The sequence below is a fragment of the Oncorhynchus nerka genome, linkage group LG21 (genome assembly GCF_034236695.1).
Source record: "Oncorhynchus nerka isolate Pitt River linkage group LG21, Oner_Uvic_2.0, whole genome shotgun sequence".
Classification (NCBI taxonomy): Eukaryota; Metazoa; Chordata; class Actinopteri; order Salmoniformes; family Salmonidae; genus Oncorhynchus; species Oncorhynchus nerka.
In genome coordinates, this window is record NC_088416.1 from 14,736,296 (window position 1) to 14,759,809 (window position 23,514).

The window sequence follows — 23,514 nt, forward strand, 5'->3', positions numbered from 1 at the left end:
CCCTGCCTGTTTCATTACAATATAAAGTGAGGCTTACTTGACACCAAACCAACAACAGTAGTTACTAAAACATAAATGTACGATGTTAAAGGTGGATTTTATGATGTAATGTCAACTTTTTACATTTCTATCCCCGGGACCAAAAACTCATGCTTCCTACATTGAACTTGTCTGAACATTTTCAATATACGTTTTTACTCAACTGCGTTACCCACTCCAGTCAGCAGATTGCGGTCTGCGACTTTAAGGCAATGCTGCTGGTGTGACGTATATTCTAGTGGACGGAACGCTTCTTTCAACCGCAGCAACAGTTTGTCCGTCACCTCGGTAGCTTGCCTCGACATAATAGCCGAACCAATAAAGCTCTTTAGACGCTTTAGTGTATATTAGCCACTGTGTTTTAAACCCATTTCCCCCCTCTAGTTAGTTATCCGATTTAATTTCATATTTACTGTGTTATTAGTCAGCTAGCGGGCTGGTTAAGTTAGCATTAGCCTAGCTAGCTAACATCTCCGACCATGAGGTCACTTAGCTACTCTCCTGATAAAAAAGTGAAAGAGGAGGAGGAAGAGAAGGATGTTACAATACAAAAACAAGTAGAGGGTGAGGCCGTTACCGTGAAAGAAGAGAAAGACGTTTCAGTGAAAGAAGAGGAAGACGTGTTCAGAGTAAAAGAAGAGGAATACTTGTTCAGAGTAAAAGAAGAGGAGGATGCAGTTGTTGAAGTGAAAGAGGGGGAGATGATTGTCACATCGAAAAAGGAGGGGGAAGAAGAGGATGAAACGGGATATCTGGGCCCGGTTTCCCAAAGGCATCTTAAGGCATCCAATGGTTCTAACGATGAACGTTCCCTGATTAACACTAGTAAGTACTGTCTTAAAAACAGAGGCACAAACTCTGCAGTTGTTGAACTGATGTTTGGTGTTAAAGGGGAAATCTGCAATTGCTACATCCATATTGTGACTTTTAAATTATTTATTTATAGCCATTGATTCTAGAAGAATATAACACATGAGCTTAGTTCAACTGTTGTACGCCATTAGAACCCCAAATAAGCTTTTTTTTTACTTCAATGTTTAGAAACAATGTAAACCAACACTGTATAGCCTCAACATGGTTAAAACTGTAATGTTGATATCATGGATGTTAAGTCGTTGCATCCATAGGTCTGTCTATGAATTTGAGAGGAGTTACATTTCTCCATTTCTCTTAATAGCAAAACAGTGGTGGCATTACAGCTTTGTTATTGTTTCAACTGTATGTTGGTTGATTGATTTATGTGGCTTTTTTAAAGGGACAACCTAGGTTTTAAACAGAAACAAAATGGCTGCCCAGAGACTTGGTTTGGTAAACAGCTGAGGGATGGGGGCTAGAGAAATGTAACCACTATCGTGCCGAGTGGATTTCATTAAGACTTTGTTTACTTGCTGTTTGATTTGAAGAAGAAAAAAATACTTTGAGAAACTCCAGAACTCATTAGAGGTGCAGTGTTAAGACAATCAGAAATACTATCAGACATCCCCAAATGGGCACATTTATAGGCCTACATTTGTGTGCAGGCCAGGTAGACTAGTCCTACTTCTATATGTGTAATCAGGTGTGCATCCTTACTCAACATTGACAGGAGTGTTTCAAATGAAAGACAATGAATACATTGATAAAACTGACGCATCTTGTGGGGTCAGGTCATGGGCCGTTTAAGTTCATCATATGACAAGCTTAACGTTGACAATAACTACTGTTCCAGGGAAAAGTAGTTATTGTCAACGTTAAGCTTGTCATATGATGATCTTAAATAATGGATCTTGCTGTCGGACAATTTTTTGGACAGTCAAATGACAAACATCACAACATGCAACAACAACCAAAGTACTTCATTACTCTGGTAAAGACAGTTATGCCGTGCTCCACTTTGGATCCAACATCCCTAACAAATTGGTGTTTATATTGAGTTATTGTCTGCTTGATTTACAGTAGGTTCTCGTTAGTCTGTTTGTCTCGTTAGTCTGATACTTTGCTCATAATGTGTAGAGAACTGTTCCTTGATGGATAGGCTATTGTTTAACACACAGAGCTATTTTCCTTTATTCAGGACATTTAGAATGACAACACATTACAGAGTAGCCTAGTGGGATTATTCACAAAATTATCTGGTGATCAGGTTATGACATGTCATGACAAAGACATTTTAGTTTCCATGTTTCACCTGAAATACTAAATGATTTATAGTCCTCGGTCTATGTTGTTGTTAGGTGCATTTATGGGCCAATTTGACATACACTTAGTGTACAACCTCATTGTCAGTCTGATGTTAAAGCCAGAGCATTTTACTGATTGAAGTGTTTTTTAAGTATAAAGCAGTTGATTTTCGACAGTAACACAAACAGAAGATTCAAGCGATCCTTACAATTATAATCTAAAAGTACTGTGAAGTGCAGTCATAAGCAACCTGTAAATGGGGGCTATTTTTGTTGTCAGCCCATGAGAACCCCCCTGAGTTTTCCCCACTGTGGTGAATTAGTGAATAGACATAGAGCTTAATGTGAGTTTTCTTGAGTAGCACTCCTGATCTTGCGCTGATAGTGAGCTGTAATATTCAGAATAGATTGTTAAAAACTAAAATCTTTGCTCACCATTTTTGCTCCAGGCAGATATACTACAACCATAACTAGCGGTTTCCTCATCAGCATGGAGGATTTTCTGCAACCAGATTGTGTGAGCATCGCCCTCGTGCCGCAATTTCAGCAAACCAAAAGTCGTCTGGCACACTGTTTAGGCTTTCAACAACTTTAACTTATTTCTAGTCTACAATCATCGATGTTACTACTAATGTGAAAATAAGACAAAGTGTGATTGTTGCTCACTTGACTGTCTTAATTGTCAAATAATTTAACAGATGTCAATTGTTGTACAACATCATGGGTATGCTATGGGCATCACCTTTTACCTCAAACGCTCATCCTGTGGCGTTCTGCATTGGAATCCTGCCTTTGGAAGGCCACCAAAAATTCTGATATTTCCATCCCCAACTACAACATTTTCTGTCAAGATAGAACTGCCAAATGGGGAGGAGTTGCAATCTACTGCAGAGATGGCCTGCAAAGTTCTGTCATTCTTTCCAGGTCAATGACCAAACAATTCAAGCTTCTAATTTAAAAATGAATCTCTCCAGAAATGAGTCTCTCACTGTTGCCGCCTGTTATAGACCGCCCCCCAGCTGTGCCCTGGACACCATATGTGAATTGATTGCCCCCCCCCCATCTATCTTCAGAGTTCATTCTGTTAGGTGACCTAAACTGGGATATGCTTAACACCCCGGCCGTCCTACAATCCAAGCTAGATGCCCTCAATCTCACACAAATTATCAAGGAACCCACCAGGTACAACCCTAAATCCGTAAACATTTGCACCCTTATAGATATTATCCTGACCAACTTGCCCTCCAAATACACCTCTGCTGTTTTCAATCAGGATCTCAGCGATCATTGCCTGGATCTGTTATGGGTTTGCAGTCGAACGACCACCCCTCATCACTGTCAAACGCTCCATAAAACACTTCTGCGAGCAGGCCTTTCTAATCTACCTGGCCCGGGTATCCTGGAAGGATACTGACCTCATCCCATTATTAGAGGATGTCTGGTTGTTATTTAAAAGTAATTTTAAAGTAATTTCCTCACCATCTTAAATAAGCATGTCCCGTTCAAAAAATGTAGAACTAAGAACAGATATAGCCCTTGGTTCACTCCAGACCTGACTGCCCTCGACCAGCACAAAAACATCCTGTGACGTACTGCACTAGTATCAAATAGTCCCCGCAATATGCAATTTTTCTGTGAAGTCAGGGTCCATTACACACAGTCAGTTTGGAAAGCAAAAGGCTAGCTTTTTCAAACAGAAATTTGCATCCTGTAGCTCTAACTCCAAAAAGTTTTGGGACACTGTAAAGTCCATGGAGAAGTCATCCTTCTAGACCTATCGGCTGCCTTCGATACTGTGAACCATCAGATCCTCCTCTCCACCCTCTCCGAGTTGGGCATCTCCGGCGCGGCCCATGCTTGGATTGTGTCCTACCTGACAGGTCGCTCCTACCAGGTGGCGTGGCGAGAATCTGTCTCCTCACCACGCGCTCTCACCACTGGTGTCCCCCAGGGCTCTGTTCTAGGCCCTCTCCTATTCTCGCTATACACCAAGTCACTTGGCTCTGTCATAACCTCACATGGTCTCTCCTATCATTGCTATGCAGACGACACACAATTAATCTTCTCCTTTCCCCCCCTCTGATGACCAGGTGGCGAATCGCATCTCTGCATGTCTGGCAGACATATCAGTGTGGATGACGGATCACCACCTCAAGCTGAACCTCGGCAAGACGGAGCTGCTCTTCCTCCCGGGGAAGGACTGCCCGTTCCATGATCTCGCCATCACGGTTGACAACTCCATCGTGTCCTCCTCCCAGAGCGCTAAGAACCTTGGCGTGATCCTGGACAACACCCTGTCATTCTCAACTAACATCAAGGCGGTGGCCCGTTCCTGTAGGTTCATGCTCTACAACATCCGCAGAGTACGACCCTGCCTCACACTTGTCATCTCCCGTCTGGATTACTGCAACTCGCTGTTGGCTGGGCTCCCTGCCTGTGCCATTAAACCCCTACAACTCATCCAGAACGCCGCAGCCCGTCCGGTGTTCAACCTTCCCAAGTTCTCTCACGTCACCCCGCTCCTCCGCTCTCTCCACTGGCTTCCAGTTGAAGCTCGCATCCGCTACAAGACCATGGTGCTTGCCTACGGAGCTGTGAGGGGAACGGCACCTCAGTACCTCCAGGCTCTGATCAGGCCCTACACCCAAACAAGGGCACTGCGTTCATCCACCTCTGGCCTGCTCGCCTCCCTACCACTGAGGAAGTCCAGTTCCCGCTCAGCCCAGTCAAAACTGTTCGCTGCTCTGGCCCCCCAATGGTGGAACAAACTCCCTCACGACGCCAGGACAGCGGAGTCAATCACCACCTTCCGGAGACACCTGAAACCCCACCTCTTTAAGGAATACCTAGGATAGGATAAAGTAATCCTTCTCCCCCCTTAAAAGACTTAGATGCACTCTTGTAAAGTGGCTGTTCCACTGGATGTCATAAGGTGAAAGCACCAATTTGTAAGTCGCTCTGGATAAGAGCGTCTGCTAAATCACTTAAATGTAAATGTAAGAAGAGCACCTCCTCCCAGCTGCCCGCTGCACTGAGGCTAGGAAACACTGTCACCACCGATTAAATCCACGATAATCAAGAATTTCAAGAAGCATTTCTCTACGGCTGGCCAGGCTTTCCTCCTGGCTACCCCAACCCCGGCCAACAGCTCCGCACCCCCCGCAGCTACTTGCCCAAGCCTCCCCAGCTTCTCTTTCACCAAAATACAGATAGCTGATGTTCTGAAAGAGCTGCAAAACCTGGACCCGTACAAATCAGCTGGGCTAGAAGATCGTGACCCTCTCTTTCAAAAATTATCAGCCGCCATTGTTGCCACCCCTATTACTAGACGGTTTAACCTCTCTTTTGTATCGTCCGAGATTCCTTAAGATTGGAAAGCTTCCGCGGTCATCCCCCTCTTCAAAGGGGGGGTGACACACTAGACCCAAACTGTTACAGACCTATATCCATCCTGTCCTGCCTTTCTAAAGTCTTCGAAAGCCAAGTTAATAAACAGATCACTGATCATTTCGAATCCAACCGTACCTTCTCCGCTGTGCAATCCAGTTTCCGAGCTGGTCATGGGTGCACCTCAGCCATGCTCAAGGTACTAAATGTTATCATATCCGCCATCGATAAATGACAGTACTGTGCAGCCGTCTTCATCGACCTGGCCTGTTGTCCGGACCTCTGGCAGTCTCTATGGGGCTACCACAGGGTTCAATTCTCGGGCCGACTCTCTTCTCTGTATATATTTTTATTTTTTTATTTTACCTTTATTTACTAGGCAAGTCAGTTAAGAACGCATTTTTATTTTCAATGACGGCCTAGGAACACTGGGTTAATAACCTCTTAGAGCTACCCCCTACTTTTGTCAATTTCCGCCTGAAGACATACCCAAATCTAACAGCCTGTAGCTCAGGCACAGAACCAAGGATATGCATGTTCTTGGTACCATTTGAAAGAACACTCTGAAGTTTGTGTAAATGTAATTTGAATGTAGGACAATATAACACAATAGATCTGGTTTAGATAAAACAATGAAAAAAAACATACTTTTTTATTTTTGTATCATCTTTCAAATTAACAAGATAAAACAAACATTCAGATAGGATGATGGGGACAATTTCAGTGAAAAACATAACAGTACTTGTGTAAAGTTTCAGAATGATAACTTTCAAAATGAGTGTGCTTACATGACATTTATCATGAAGTCACCCAGGTGTCCCACACAAGTAGCCCAAATGTACCCAAGTGGCCAAATCGGTGAAGGTATACATTTTGAAACAAATAACTATATACAAAATACCAGAATGGTATTCTAATACCCCCCCAAAAAAACAAAACAAAAAAAAAATATATACATTTACAAAATAACATGGGTAACTATTTACACACTTTCAATATTTGGAAGACCCTCAGTCCTCCTATCAAATCAAATCAAATTTATTTATATAGCCCTTCGTACATCAGCGGATATCTCAAAGTGCTGTACAGAAACCCAGCCTAAAACCCCAAACAGCAAGCAATGCAGGTGTAGAAGCACGGTGGCTAGGAAAAACTCCCTAGAAAGGCCAAAACATAGGAAGAAACCTAGAGAGGAACCAGGCTATGAGGGGTGGCCAGTCCTCTTCTGGCTGTGCCGGGTGGAGATTATAACAGAACATGGCCGAGATTTTCAAACGTTCATAGATGACCAGCAGGGTCAAATAATAATAATCACAGTAGTTGTAGAGGATGCAACAGGACAGCACCTCAAGAGTAAATACGAACAGTTTAGGTTTCCATAGCCGCAGGCAGAACAGTTGAAACTGGAACAGCAGCAAGGCCAGGTGGACTGGGGACAGCAAGGAGTCATCATGCCAGGTAATCCTGGCGCATGGTCCTAGGGCTCAGGTCCTCCGAGAGAGAGAAAGAGAATTAGAGAGAGCATACTTAAATTCACACAGGACACCGGATAAGACAGAAGTACTCCAGATATAACAAACTGACCCTAGCCCCCCTACACAAACTACTGCAGCATAAATACTGGAAGCTGAGACAGGAGGGGTCAGGAGACACTGTGGCCCCATCGGATGAGATCCCCGGACAGGGCCAAACAGGAAGGATATAACCCCAACCACTTTGCCAAAGCTCTACACAATATTGTGCTGCTGATGCCAGGTGCCATAGCAGTCTCTTTCTGCTGTAAAGCAGAGGGTCACCAAGCATGTGGTGCAGGTGATGGGGGACTTAATTTTAAAAAGAACACAGCGACGCCTCCATGCTGTGCCCTTTTGGCCCTGAGGCACATCCATGCCTGCAGAAATACATTTGGGCAGATGAACACCACTTCTGGCAGGAGCTGCATGAACCAGCTTCAGTGGGGGATGGAAACCTTGGCACTGGGGGCTGCCATTCGGAGTCTGTCACTGAAAGAAAATGTTCAGTTAGAATAGTTTCACATATGAGCCCTGTATCAACAGGTATAATAAACATATATATATATATACAGGGTACAGGGAACATAAGGTTGAATATATTATTATGACCTGCTAGATCTACTGTCTCTATTATATTATGACAGACCAGCTAGATCTACTGTCTTTATTATATTACAACAGACCAGCTGTATCTACTGTCTCCATTTCACTTTGGCCATTGTTGTGGGCCTGCCCTCCCCTCAACAGCCTCAAATAGGCTATTTCATGTGGGTTGGGGTGGGGCGGCAGACACGCATCTCACATTTCATGACATTACATGTTTATATATTGCTTCTTAAATTAAAAAGAAATCACAAATAATATGTTATATTATTAATTTCAAACAAGGGCATTCGCATGATACGAACTTACCAGTCCAAAACGATGTCCTCTCCCGTTCAAAAAATATTCCTCCACAATCGCTAAATGAAGCATCCTACAACAATCTCTGTCTCACTTTCCCAATCAATTTATTCTAAAATTGTGTGTACATCTGTATATCTAGACTTAGTTTTAGCTTTCCTTGACTTAGTCGCCATACTGATTGATATATAAACAGCTGAATCTGTGTGTTTACCAAACAATGCTGTGCGTAATATGCGTTTCTCCTTCCGGTATGCGAATTACTCTCAATAGCGAATTACTCTCTTTACGCTGGAGCTTACTACATGGGTTGGTCTTGCAACACATAAACATGACCTATTGCCGTTTACCTCAGCTCATTGGCTATCTACCCAGCTAGATTTCAAGACGATCAGTGGTCATTGGGTTAAAATACAGTCAATCAACGAAACAGCGGGCAAATCATTGGTGCACAATGATGTCATGACTTGTTGTCTTCAAATCGGTTTCTTTCAGTCAAAACGTCCCGCGAAATGACCCATCAGGTTTGATTGTGTTACAAACAAACCAGTTGATTGCAGTGAAACCAAACATGACTGGAAAAGTCACGTTCTGTGTGGGTTATTTACCTGGAATGTGTCGTCGAAAATGGAATGAGACGGAATTCACGACACAAGCGGTTCAGAAAATGTTTCGTGTTAGGCTATAAAAACGGATTTTATCAAACAAAAGATCATTCATTGTGTAACAATGAGCATTGGAATTGCAAACAGATGAAGATCGTCAAAGGTAAACCATTTATTTTAATGCAGTTTGTGATTATGTTACGCCTGTGCTGGTTGAAATAGTTGTTTTTTATGGGGCTCTATGCTCAGATAATCACATCGTATTCTTTCGCAGTAAATTATTTTTTAAATCTGACAACGCAGTTGGATTAGCAAGATTCTAGGCTTTCGATACATGTGTGACACTTGTATTTTCATGAATGTTTAATATGACTATTTATGTAGCGGTTTATGTTGTGGAATTTCAGCCCGATAGCGGGTTCCGTGTGCAAAGAGGTTAATGCAGCAAAGATAACTAACTCATTTTTGAACAAATTAGCAGTTACTGCCTTTTTACTTGGTGGGGCAGTAGTGTAGGAGACACAACTTCACCTAACAACAACATAGACCTACTGTAGGACACAACTTCCCTAACAACAACATAGACCTACTGTAGGACCCATAACTTCACCTAGCAACAACACAGACCTACTGTAAGACCCATAACTTCACCTAACAATAACATAGACCTACTGTAGGACCCATAACTTCACCTAACAACAACATAGACCTAGGACTATAAATCATTTAATATTTCAGGTGAAACATGGAAACTAAAATGTCTTTGTCATGACATTTCATAACCTGATCAATAGATAATTCTGACAAATTAAAACTCTGCATAATTTTAATGACTATTTATGTAGCGATCACCGTATGTTGTGGAATTTCAGCCCGCTACCGGGTTCCGTGCTCAGAGAGGTTAACAAACATCCAAACGAGCTTCAATGCCATACAACACTCCTTCGGTGGCCTCCAACTGCTCTTAAACGCTACTAAAACTAAATGCATGCTCTTCAACCGATCGCTGCCCGCACCCGCCCGCCCAACTAGCATCACTACTCTGGACGGTTCTGACATAGAATATGTGGACAACTACAAATACCTAGGTGTCTGGTTAGACTATTAACTCTCCTTCCAGACTCATATTAAGCATCTCCAATCCAAAATTAAATCTAGAATCGGCTTCCTGTTTCGCAACAAAGCCTCCTTCACTTACGCTGCCTAACAACCTCGTAAAACTGACTATCCTACCGATCCTTGACTTCGGCGATGTCATTTATAAAATAGCCTCCAACACTCTACTTAGACTGCATCCAGTTTGCTATCACAGTGCCATCCGTTTTGTCACCAATGCCCCATATACCACCCACCACTGCGACCTGTATGCTCTCGTCGCCTGGCCCCTGCGACATATTCGTTGACAAACCAATTGTCTCCAGGTCATCTAAAAGTCTTTAATAGGCTGGCTTAACTCGGCTCACTGGTCACCCTAGCAACACCCACCCATAGCACGCGCTCCAGCAGGTATATCTCATTGGTCATCCCCAAAGCCAACACCTCGTTTAGCCGCCTTTCCTTCCAGTTCTCTGCTGCCAATGACTGGAACGAATTGCAAAAATCGCTGAAGTTGGAGACATATCTCCCATACTAACTTTAAGCATTGGGTATCTGAGCAGCTTACCGATCGCTGCAGCTGCACACAGCCCATCTCTAAACAGCCCATCCAACTGCCTACCTCATCCCCATGTTTTATTTACTTTTTTTGCTCTTTTGCACACCAGTATTTCTACTTGCACATCATCATCTGCACATCCATCACTCCAGTGTTAATTTGTTAAATTGTAATTACTTTGCTACTATGGTCTATTTATTGCCTTACCTCCTTACTCCATTTGCACACACTGTATATGCACTTTCTATTGTGTTATTGACTGTATGTTTGTTTATCCCACGTGTATGTAACTGTTGTTTTTTTGGCACACTGCTTTTCTTTATCTTGGCCAGGTCGCAGTTGTAAATGAGAAACAGTTCTCATTTACGACTGGCCTACCTGGTTAAATAAAGGTGAAATACAAAATAAAATCTTAATTTTATTAGCAACACCCAAATGTATACTGTCATTAACACGGTTCTTCATAAATACACACAATTCTTAATACTATAGCAAACATTATATTAAACAGAACATTCAAACGAGCCTTACAATTATAATCCAAACTAGTGTGAAATGTACTCATAGGCAACCTGGAAATGGTTAGTCCCCTGAGTTTTCCCCCATTCACATTCAGAATACATTGTGAAAAACTATAATCTTTGCTCACCATTTTTGCTCCAGAGAGATATACTACATCCATAACTTTTGGCTTCCTCATTACCAGATACCCTACATCCATAACTATCGGTTTCCTCATTAGCAGGGAGGAGTTTCTGCAACCAAATTGTGTGCGCATCGCCCTTGCGCTGCAATTTTATTAAACACAGAAAGGGGTCTATATTGGAAACCAAAAGTCGTCTGGCACACTGTTTAGAGTTTCAACAAAATGAATAACTTACTTCTAGTCTACAATCATCAATGTTACTACTAATGTGAAAACAAGGCAAATATGACTATTCTTGCTCATTTAAAGAGGATTGTCAAATAATTTTTACATTCGTTACAGACATCAATTGTTTTACAACATCATTGGCTACTTTGTTGGCCTCAACTTTCTTTTACAGTGGTTTTCCGCTGTTGTGGGCCTTTAATCATCTGACTTTGTTGTTCACACAGGAGAGAGTGGGGACTATTGTGGATCCTCTGGGGATCCTCAACAACCTCATGATGCTGAAGAGGCAGAGAAGAATCTCTCCAGATCAAAACACCTCAAGAAACATCTGCAGAGATCCACAGGGAAGAGAACTCACTTCTGCTCTGACTGTGGGAAGAGATTCACCTCATCGGGCATTAAAATTCATCAGAGAACACACACAGGAGAGAAACCTTATAGCTGTGGTCAATGTGGGAAGAGTTTTCCTCAATCTGGCTCTCTGACAGTACACCAGAGAACACACACAGGAGAGAAACCTTATAGCTGTGATCAATGTGGGCAGAGTTTTGTTCAAGCTAACAATCTGACTCGACACAAGAGAACACACACAGGAGAGAAGCCTTATAGCTGTGGTCAATGTGGGAGGAGTTTTACAACATCTAGCTCTCTGACAGTACACCAGAGAACACACACAGGAGAGAAACCTTATAGCTGTGGTCAATGTGGGAAGAGTTTTGGTCAATCTGGAGAGCTGACAGTGCACCAGAGAACACACACAGGAGAGAAACCTTATAGCTGTGATCAATGTGGGAGCAGTTTTCCTTCATCTAGCTATCTGACAGTACACCAGAGAACACACACAGGAGAGAAACGTTATAGCTGTGATCAATGTGGGAAGAGATTTACTTTCTCTGGCACTCTGACTCAACACCAGAGAACACACACAGGAGAGAAACCTTATAGCTGTGGTCAATGTGGGAGGAGTTTTACGACATCTAGCTCTCTGACAGTACACCAGAGGAAACACACAGGAGAGAAACCTTATAGCTGTGGTCAATGTGGGAGGAGTTTTACTACATCTAGCTATCTGACAGTACACCAGAGAAAACACACAGGAGAGAAACCTTATAGCTGTGGTCAATGTGGGAGGAGTTTTACTACATCTAGCTATCTGACAGTACACCAGAGAAAACACACAGGAGAGAAACCTTATAGCTGTGGTCAATGTGGGAGGAGTTTTACTACATCTGGCCATCTGACAGTACACCAGAGAACACACAGGAGAAAAATATCATAGCTGTGACCAGAGATAATCTGTTAAAAGATCTCTGATCAAATATTAGAAAATACATACATGAAGGAGTTGTTTCATGATTTCAATGAATTAATGTCACAATGTAGAAAGTTTTAACATTGTAGTAGGAGTATTTTAATGATGTCACAATGTAGAAGCCTAAACGTTTCCCCCCCCTTTATGAATTGATTTCATAATGATATGGATATTAGCCTCAGGGGAAAAATCAGAGTCCGTGTGGTTTTTGAGCTGTTAGTTTTAACAGGACGTGCAACCTCATCTCTCTCCTCTCGCACAAATGATTTTAGCATGATATCGATGAGTGATGACAAATAAGTGTTGCATTCCCTTGTTTAGCGACCCCTAAATTTAAATGCATCACTCCAAAATGTAGCTGACTGTCTTCTGCAGGTTGTCCTCTATCCAGTGAGGTAAAATATATCTCCCATTTCCATTAGTTTTTTTTGTTGTGTCAGTTTCAACCGCACATAATTTCCCCCCTAATCGATATCAGTGATTTATTGCTACTTGTCAAAACAACAGCATTTTTGGTGCTTGTGCATTTTAAAAGCTGCTTGTTTAAACAAATACAAGAAATATGATTGTTGTAGCAGATGTTTGTGTACATAGAACATTTTATGTTTAGGTTTTCAATTAATCCCAAACTGTTTCTGCATATTGGTTATTGATTTGGACACATTAAAACTGTGTTTTGATATTGGGCTATCCCACGTAGCAAAATGTAATTGAAAAGCCGTTGAAAATAAGACTATGCAACCAAATATTTCATGTAACATTTAGTATTCATAATTATTTATATGACCAACTGACAATTTTTGCTACAATTATATTGACATTGTTTCCCTGCTTTTAGAATATCAGGGTTCATTCTCAGATGTGTCAACCCAAATGTACTAGAGCATGACATTGGGGACTGGGCCCCGATCCAACAACATACCTATCTAGTGAACCCTGAAAAAAGAGAGAACCCCCGCTCTGCAGTGAGGTGGAAAGTTACTACGGATATTGCAGGAGTTTCCTCTTGAAATCAGACATGTCCATGGTAAGGACAACTTGGTTGCTGATTTTCTCAAGGATGGGCAGTCAAAAAGATGTGTGTTTTGCGTTTAGCCAGTGTGTTGCCATGGATCACAATTTATTTTGACCACATGTTTTTCGTATTGGAGATGAGTTTTGTTTGGGATCGTTCCCCTATTTGTAATTGTTGATATTGTAGTTGATTATAATGTGAAATTGTTTTCTGTTAGTGGTCAGCAAACTTGTCCAACAAAAATATAAGATGTATTTGTCTTAAGGAGGAAGGTTTTACAGGCTTTGGTTTTTCCATTTATGTTTTGAGGTTGGACTAGCTTGTTAGCATGTAGGGAGAACCGATTGGTGTCAGTATGTGTTACACCTGTGCTGGCTTGTCCATCTCGTTGGTGGGAAGGTGTTTCACCTGAGCTGGTCCAGGTTCTATTTAAGAGTGTCTAGCCCAGTGCTCCAGTTGTCTTGATAGATGTGGAATGTCAACACATTTAGTTGCTCCACTTTTTTGGTTTGCTTCCTGTCTTTAATTTGGTGTGGGTTTTTCTTTTGTTTGCCTCTTCTTGGGCAGATTTAGTGGGTCTCATGGTGGGTGTCTTTTAGAGCCTCTCCTAAAAAACAGCTTATATTTTGGGTGGGATGTTGCATCCTATTAATATTTTAATCAATGGCATTTCCTTTCAATGCTCATTAGTCTTTCAGTGGTTATTCTTATGTTTTTTATCTGCTTATGTTTGTGTACTAAATATTTATTTATTTTTTCCTGTGAAGCCATTGTGTTATCATGTCTGAAATGTACTGTATAAATAAAGCTTGATTTGAACATATTGCAAAACAAATGAACCCAATGACCAACCAATCAACAGACTCTTGCTAAACCAATGAATAAATATGTGCAAAAGCAACACATATCTTGGTTAATCTTAGTATGAAAAACAGTATAAACGCATATCTTCCTCTGTCAAAATAGTGCTGGTATGTATGTTTAGTATCACTGTTCAACCAACCCAGTTCATTTGTTGATATATTGAAAACAAACTAAGTTTGTTGTTGGTTTTTCTTTTGTTTCCCTCTTCTTGGGCAGATTTAGTGCGTCTCATAGTGGGTGTCTTTTAGGTCCCAGTTGTTACTAGTCAACTTCCAGTGGACACCCCCATAGTGTCATTTAGAACCCCTCCTAAAACCCACCTGTTTAGTTGTGGTTGTTGTCATTGACTCTTGGTTAGTTCCCTCTTCTGTTTAAGTGACATTTCTGGTTTTCTTGCTGGGAAACGTAACAACAATGTAGTAAAACCAAGCTTATATTTTGGGTTGTAGCATCCAGTTCTTGTTCATCAAAGGCATTTCCTTGAAATGTTAATTCGTCTTTCAGTTGTTATTCTTCTGTTTGCTGTGTATGTTTTTATTTGTATTTTTTCTGTGAAGTGCATTGCGTTGCATCCATGTCTGAAATGCGCTGGTTTGGTTTGAACATATTGCAAAATAAATGACCAACCAATCAACAGACTCTTGCGCCATCTTAGTATGAAAAACAGTATAAATTCAGTGCATTTGTTGAAGATGAAAAATGTTGAAATCAACAATATGTCAAAGGATTCAACTACTGAAAACTGAAACAAACAAATGGATCAACCAGATCAATCTCACTTTTCACGTCTGTTGAAGGTGTGGTGAAGTGGTAAACACCACCCCCGGCTCTACCAGGGGCTTGAGGTGGTCTCCCACAGCTCTGCTTATGTCATGTTCTGTGGCCTTGCCATTATATTTCTTGACTGCCCCTGCAACACAGAAAGAAACACATTTAGTCATATTATTTAAAACTCTCAAGATAATGGATATGGAGCATCTATGGCCTCAGTTACACCTGACACCTAAATGTGACTTCTGTCATCCGAACACTCTAAGCTGCATTAGGTTCAGATCTACCAGGATGGGCCTTTGACATAGTCTGGACGCAGTCAGGCCACCAAATATGCATCAGCAATGTAAAGAGATGGGGAAAAGTAAATTCTACACAAATTACCTTCATAATATTAAAGACCAAATGTGTGCCTGAGGAAATTAACTTTGATACAGCCAAAGGGGGTGAGAAATTACAAAATCAGTGGCCAACTTGCACGAATGTAAATAAACATAGATGATGGAACATATTACCTTTTGCTGAGGTGATGAACCAGGAAGGGGACATACATATTTACCATCTAAACCACGTGTGACCTCTCACCTCTCTGGCTGTAGAAGTGTTCTTCCCAACCAGTCCCTCAACAGCTCTATGACTGAGCTCCACCCTCACTGGGTCTTCAGAGGAGAGGAAGGCTGATGAGGGATGGAAGGATGAATAGGTCAGTCAATAAAGTGTCAAGCTGCTGTCTATGCTGTCTGACACAATCACTATTTTAGTAATTCATTAAAGGAAATAAGGCTTTATGACTGCTGAATACCAACTATCAATCACTTAGATTGTGTATTTTCAGGTAGCGATACATTCTTGGACTTCCCTAGCCCATTGAAGTTGACATTTAAAAGGGTTAAGGTAGGGTTTAGGGTAGGGATGTCCCAAGGATCCCATGTAGCATTGACCATTGTGCCTTCTGTCTCTTTTACATAGCAGGTGTAAAAGAAACACAGACAAGACAAGTAGACGTGCAGTGCATTATGGTCATTGTAGTTTTAAAAATAGCGCCTAATTATGCCAATCTGTATGTGGGGTTGTTAGAGAAGAACGTGATTGTCAGCCCTAACAATCCATTCTAGCACCTCATCAGGCTCTGTAAAAGTATTATTTGATGACGTGTTCCTTCTATTCCAGGGGACAGCAGAGGAACTTCATCGATTCCACTCCATCAATACAAGCAGTGAACATCTGAAATTCACCCTCACCTTTGATGCGCATGAAACAAGTTACCGGATGGTTGGACGATACTTTTCTCGTCAATCATCTTAAATACTATACTTAAAAACTGGAAATCAACCAATCCTCCATTGTTAATGCAGTGGAGATGTCAAATGCTTTATTATCTAAAAATTTAAAGTGAGTGACGGAGGGTAATAAAATGGTTAAGCTATGGTAACGTTTATAAAAGATCAAATTAAATATTTTTCCCAAAAAATGCTTCCGGGTTGGATGCGCGCTGTGTTAAGAAGCAGTGCGGCTTGGTTGGGTTGTGTATAGGAGGACGCATGACTTTCAACCTTCGTCTCTCCGGAGCCGGTACGGGAGTTGTAGCGATGAGACAAGATAGTGGCTACTAAAATTGAATACCACGAAATTGGGGAGGGAAAAAAGTCAATGCTGATAAAGTGACACACTGCTTAAATAATAATGAGTAGTTATTTATGAATGTTTGGTGATTTGTAGAGCAGTCTGCAAAACCAAACCAATCAGCCCAAAACCAAACCAATCAAGTGGTTGTTCGATGAAATTAAGTTTCAGACGTTATAGATGACGTACTGCTGATAAAGTGATACAGGCATCAGCACACTGCTTTAAAGTTTACTGCTTTCAAGGCATGCCTCCGGTATCAAACATAACACCCCCATCGAAAAGTTGACAAAAACAAAAAGGAGCAAGCAGGTTGATTTTCTCTTTTGATTTGAGCCCACGCAAAGAAGGCAACAGAGCTTACCGTGCTAACGGGTTCCCACTAGAAAACACAACCACACATTTAATGAAAAGCATGAGGTGAAGCTTGAGCTACAGTGCCTTGCGAAAGTATTCGGCCCCCTTGAACTTTGCGACCTTTTGCCACATTTCAGGCTTCAAACATAAAGATATAAAACTGTATTTTTTTGTGAAGAATCAACAACAAGTGGGACACAATCATGAAGTGGAACGACATTTATTGGATATTTCAAACTTTTTTAACAAATCAAAAACTGAAAAATTGGGCGTGCAAAATTATTCAGCCCCCTTAAGTTAATACTTTGTAGCGCCACCTTTTGCTGCGATTACAGCTGTAAGTCGCTTGGGGTATGTCTCTATCAGTTTTGCACATCGAGAGACTGATTTTTTTCCCCATTCCTCCTTGCAAAACAGCTCGAGCTCAGTGAGGTTGGATGGAGAGCATTTATGAACAGCAGTTTTCAGTTCTTTCCAAAGATTCTCGATTGGATTCAGGTTTGGACTTTGACTTGGCCATTCTAACACCTGGATATGTTTATTTTTGAACCATTCCATTGTAGATTTTGCTTTATGTTTTGGATCATTGTCTTGTTGGAAGACAAATCTCCGTCCCAGTCTCAGGTCTTTTGCAGACTCCATCAGGTCCAGACTCCATCATTCTTCCAGAATGGTCCTGTATTTGGCTCCATCCATCTTCCCATCAATTTTAACCATCTTCCCTGTCCCTGCTGAAGAAAAGCAGGCCCAAACCATGATGCTGCCACCACCATGTTTGACAGTGGGGATGGTGTGTTCAGGGTGATGGGCTGTGTTGCTTTTACGCCAAACATAATGTTTTGCATTGTTGCCAAAAAGTTCAATTTTGGTTTCATCTGACCAGAGCACCTTCTTCCACATGTTTGGTGTGTCTCCCAGGTGGCTTGTGGCAAACTTTAAACGACACTTTTTATGGATATCTTTAAGAAATGGCTTTCTTCTTGCCACTCTTCCATAAAGGCCAGATTTGTGCAATATACGACTGATTGTTGTCCTATGGACAGAGTCTCCCACCTCAGCTGTAGATCTCTGCAGTTCATCCAGAGTGATCATGGGAATTTAAGGTTATGCTGCTGATGTGACGTATAATCTAGTGGACGGAATGCTTCTTTCAACAGCACAACAGTTGGTCAGCCACCTTGGTAGCTTGATAGACAAAATAGACTAACCAATTAAGCTCTTTAGACGCTTCAGTGTATATTAGCCACTGTGTTTTAAACCCATTTCTGCCGTCTAGTTAGTTATCCGATTTAATTTCATATTTACGGTGTTGTTGTTATTAGTCAGCTTGCGGGCTGGTTAAGTTAGCATTAGCCTAGCTAGCTAACATCTCCGACCATGAGCTCACTGAGCTACTCTCCTCATAGAGAAGTGAAAGAAGAGGAGGAGGAAGAGAAGGTTGTTAAAATACAAAAACAAATAGAGGGTGAGGTGAAAGTAGAGGAAGACACGCTCAGAGTGAAAGAGGATGAGGATGTTACAGTAAAAGAAGAGGAAGAGAAAGAGGAGGATGCAGTTTATGGGGTGAAAGAGGAGGGGGAGATGACTGTCACATCGAAAAAGGAGGAGGAAGAAGAGGAGGAAACTGGATATCTGGGCCCGGTTTCCCAAACGCATCTTAAGGCATCAATTGGTTCTAATGATGAACGTGCCCTGGTTAACACTAGTAAGTACTGTCTTAAAAACCGAGGCACAAACTCTGCAGCCGTTGAACTGATGTGTGGTGTTAAAGGCGTAATCTGCAATTGTTACATCCATATTTGGACTCTTAAATTATTTATTTATAACCATTGATTATTGAAGAGTATAACACATGCCTCATGAACTTAGTTCAATTGTTGTACCCCATCAGAACCCCAAATAAAATTGTTTAACTCCAATGTTTAGAAACAATGTAAACAAACACTGTATAGCCTCAAAACATGGTTAAAACTATAATGTTGATATCATGGATGGTCAGTCCTTGCATCCATAGGTCTGTCTATGAATTAAAGAGTAGTTACATTTCTCCAGCCCCATCCATCATCTTATTACCAAACAGTGGTGTAATTACAGCTTTATTGTTTGAACTGCAGATTGGTTGATTGTTGTGTGGCTTTTAAAAGGGACAACCTAGTATTTAATCAGCAACAAAATGGCTGCCTAGAGACTTGGTTTGGTAAACAGTTGAGGGATGGCGGCTGGAGAAATGTAACCACTCTCAAATTCATAGGGACCTCGTCAAGAAGTTAAGTAATCTTGGCGTAACAGTTTTAAGGTGTTGGTTTGACAGTCGCTGGACCCAAGTTTGAGTTCAGCTCAGGGCTATCCCCTGAATTCACTACACTATGAATACAACGACTGGCCATCCATGAGGTCATAATGATAGTTTATCCAGGTTTCTAGGCTATATAGTATATTCTAGAATTCATCCATGAGGTCATAATGATAGTTTAACCAGGTTTCTAGGATATATAGTATATTCTAGAATTCATCCATGATGTCATAATGATAGGTTAACCAGGTTTCTAGGCTATATAGTGTATTCTATAATTGCCTGTGTAGATTTCCTGTGGGGTTCAAATTGTTAGAGCTGTTAAGTCATTGTATAATATTCAGCCAATTTAATTTCATGCCGTTACATCAATATCGCCATACCAGAAGAGAATAAACTCTTCCTGAGCCACCTCGTCCTGCTAACCTTCATAAATTCTGACGTTGCTGGTAATAGGCTACACAATCAGTCAGCAACCCAGATTTATCTTACCATTTCCACCTATTTGCGTGCCGGTTATGATTTTCATTTGCATATGTTTGTGGAACAGTTTCATTTAATTTATAATAGTATCTTAAAAGCATTGTCTGTGATTAATTGACATTCTATCTAAATCTAAATGAAATTATACAAATCTAAAAGTAACTTTTTTTGCCATTGCCAACTATGTAAAAATAGCCTACATAAAGCCAACAAATAAAAACATTTGCAGCTTGCAGGTAGAAAATATCCCGATAAAAATGAATATCCTATCAATCACATTGGCTGCACTTGGCCTGTCTATAACAAACTTGAAATATTCTATCAACTATCAACTGGGTCCTCCGAAACTTGCAACCTTGTATAAAATATTCTGGGCCCTCAGTTTCCCGCGCCAGTGAGTTCTGGACAGACACAGCTGTCGGCTATTTGTGCATCAGATAAGAAGTAATCAGGTATTTTATGACATTTCCACTGGATCAGAGCATTACATTTTTCCCTTTAATTACATTTTTTTTCACCTTTATTTAATCAGGTAAGCTAGTTGAGAACAAGTTCTCATTTGCAACTGCGACCTGGCCAAGATAAAGCATAGCAGTTCGACACATACAACAACACAGAGTTACACATGGAATGAACAAAACATACAGTCAATAATACAGTAGAAAAAAGAAAACAAAATCTATATACAGTTAGTGCAAATTAGGTCAAATAAGGGAGTTAAGGCAATAAATATGGCAATTAAACACTGGAATGGTAGATGTGCAAAAGATGGATGTGCAAGTAGAGATATTGTGGTGCAAAAGGAGCAAAATAAATAAATACAGTATGGGGATGAGGTAGATAGATGGGCTGTATACAGATGGGCTATGAACAGGGGCAGTGATCTGTGAGCTGCTCTTGACAGCTGGTTCTTAGAGCTAGTGAGGGAGATGAGAATCTCCAGCTTCAGTGATTTTTGCAGTTCGTTCCAGTCAGTGGCAGCAGAGAACTGTAAAGAAAGGTGACCAAAGGAGGAATTGGCTTTGGGGGTGACCAGTGAGATACACCTGCTGGAGCGTGTGCTACGAGTGGGTGCTGCTGTGGTGACCAGCGAGCTGAGATAGGGCGGGGCTCTATCTAGCAGAGACTTGTAGATAACCTGTAGCCAGTGGGTTTGGCGACGAGTATGAAGCGAGGGCCAGCCAACGACAGCGTACAGGTCGCAGTGGTGAGTAGTGTATGGGGCTTTGGTGGCAAAATGGATGGCACTGTGATAGACTACATCCAGTTTGCTGAGTAGAGTGTTGGAGGCTATTTTATTGATGACATCGCCGAAGTCAAGGATGGTCAGTTTTGCGAGGGTATGTTTGGCAGCATGAGTGAAAGAAGCTTTGTTGCGAAATAGGAAGCCGATTGCATAGCGGAGAAGGAAAGATGTGATTTAAAATGATGCTGAGTGGTTATCGAAAGGGCGAGAGCTACTTTGAGCAACTATTGTCATTCGTAATGGATTCTAATAAGACTTAGTTTACTTGCTGTTTGAGGAGAAGAAAACATTAGTTGGAGAAGCTGAATCTTTTTTTTTGTTGAGAAGCTCCACAACTCATTAGTGGTGGTGCAATTAAGACAATCAGAAATACTATCAGACATCCCCAAATGGGCACATTTATAGGCCTACATTTGTGTGCAGGCCAGGTAGACTAGTCCTACTTCTATATGGGTAATCAGGTGTGCGTCCTTACTCGACATTGACAGGAGTGTTTCAAACAAAAGACAGTGAATACATTAACAAAACTGACGCATCTTGCGGGGTCAGGTCTGGGTGGTCTGCCATGGGCTGTTTCATTTAGTATCCGTTTGGGTCAGCATGGGGAATTAATCTATTTCTCCATAGTATGTTGTACCGAGGTTGACCGACTGAAAGGACGTGTAACTTTGACTATAATTACTGTTTCCTGAAGGAGGGAAACGAGGTACAACACCTGATTGGCTCTGCCCCTTCCTGGGTCGGTGAAGAGAGGTTGAAGGAATTGAAGGAATAAATCCGAGCCTCACGCTCATCACCTGTGAAAGGCGGGGCTTCCAGCGAGGGGTGGATTTAAAAGTATGTTGTACCTAATTTCCCTCCTTCAGGGAACAGTAGTTATAGTCATAACGTTAAGTTTGTCATATTAACTTAAACTTAAATACGGGATCTTGCTGTGGGACAGTTTTTTTGTATTCAGATCTCTGAAATGCTCTCTACCTACTTCACATTTAGTGTCTCCTTATGTTACGCATGGTAAACAGTTTTCATGGGAACAGAAATCCTAAATCATTTCAGAGTTTGCTAAATCCAATGGTTTTAACCGAAAGTCACCGTAACATTATTGACAACACCCAAATGGATTATGTCATTAATGTGGTTTTTCAATAATGACACATAATACTTAATACTTTAGTTGTTTTGTTAGTCACATGTTCAACTATCATCAGCTGATCCAGGAAATAATTTTCTGAATGACAGTCAAATGACAAACATCACGACATGTAACAACAACCAAAGTGCTTCTTCATTCATTACTCTTGTAAATACAGTTATGCCGTGCTCCACGTTGGATCCAACATCTCTAACAAATTGGTGTTTATAATGTTATTGTCTGCTTGATTTAGAGTAGGGTGCCGTTAGTCAGTTTGGGCACGGATATACTTAGCTCATAATGTGTAGAGAACTGTTCCTTGATGGATAGGCTATTGTACAACACACAGAGCTATTTTCCTTTATTCAGGACATTTAGAATGACAGCACATTACAGAGTAGCCTAGTGGGATTTTTCACAAAATTATCTATTGATCAGGTTATGAAATGTCATGACAAAGACATTTTAGTTTCCATGTTTCACCTGAAATATTACATTATTTATAGTCCTAGGTCTATGTTGTTGTTAGGTGAAGTTATGGGTCCTACAGTAGGTCTATGTTATTGTTAGGTGAAGTTATGGGTCTTACAGTAGGTCTGTGTTGTTGCTAGGTGAAGTTTTGTGTCCTACAGTAGGTCTATGTTGTTGTTATGTGTCCTACAGTACTGCCCCACCAAGTAAAAAGGCAGTAACTGCTAATTTGTTTGAAAATGAGTTTGTCATCTTTGCTGCATTAACCTCTCTGCGCACGGAACCTGCTAGCGGGCTGAAATTCCACAACATACGTTGATCGCTACATAAATAGTCATATTAAACATTCATGAAAATACAAGTGTCTCACATGTATCGAAAGCCTAGAATCTTGCTAATCCAACTGCGTTGTCAGATTTTTAAAAGGATTTACTGCGAAAGAATACGATGCGATTATCTGAGCATAGAGCCCCATAATTTTTTTTTTTAACCAGCACAGGCGTAACATAATCACAAACTGTATTAAAATAAATTGTTTACCTTTAACGATCTTCATCTTGTTTGCAATTCCAATGCTCATTGTTACACAATGAATGATCTTTTGTTTGATAAAATCTGTTTTTATAGCCTAACACGAAACATTTTGTGAACCGCTTGTGTCGTGAATTCCGTCTCATTCCATTTTCAACGACACATTCCAGGTAAATAATCCACACAGAACATGACTTTTCCAGTCATGTTTGGTTTCACTGCAATCAACTGGTTTGTTTGTAACACAATCAAACGTGATGGGTCATTTCGCGGGACGTATT

At 41.1% G+C, this 23,514-nt stretch overlaps 1 protein-coding gene across 1 annotated transcript; it reads left to right on the forward strand.

Moving 5' to 3' along the window:
- Positions 1–292: 292 nt before the first annotated feature.
- LOC135563557 (zinc finger protein 501-like) lies at positions 293–14,960 on the forward strand. Its single transcript, XM_065006351.1, has 2 exons — positions 293–864; positions 11,360–14,960. Exons 1-2 carry the CDS (start codon positions 519–521, stop codon positions 12,412–12,414), a joined length of 1,401 nt encoding a protein of 466 aa, XP_064862423.1. The 5' UTR covers positions 293–518; the 3' UTR covers positions 12,415–14,960.
- The last annotated feature ends 8,554 nt before the right edge of the window (positions 14,961–23,514 follow it).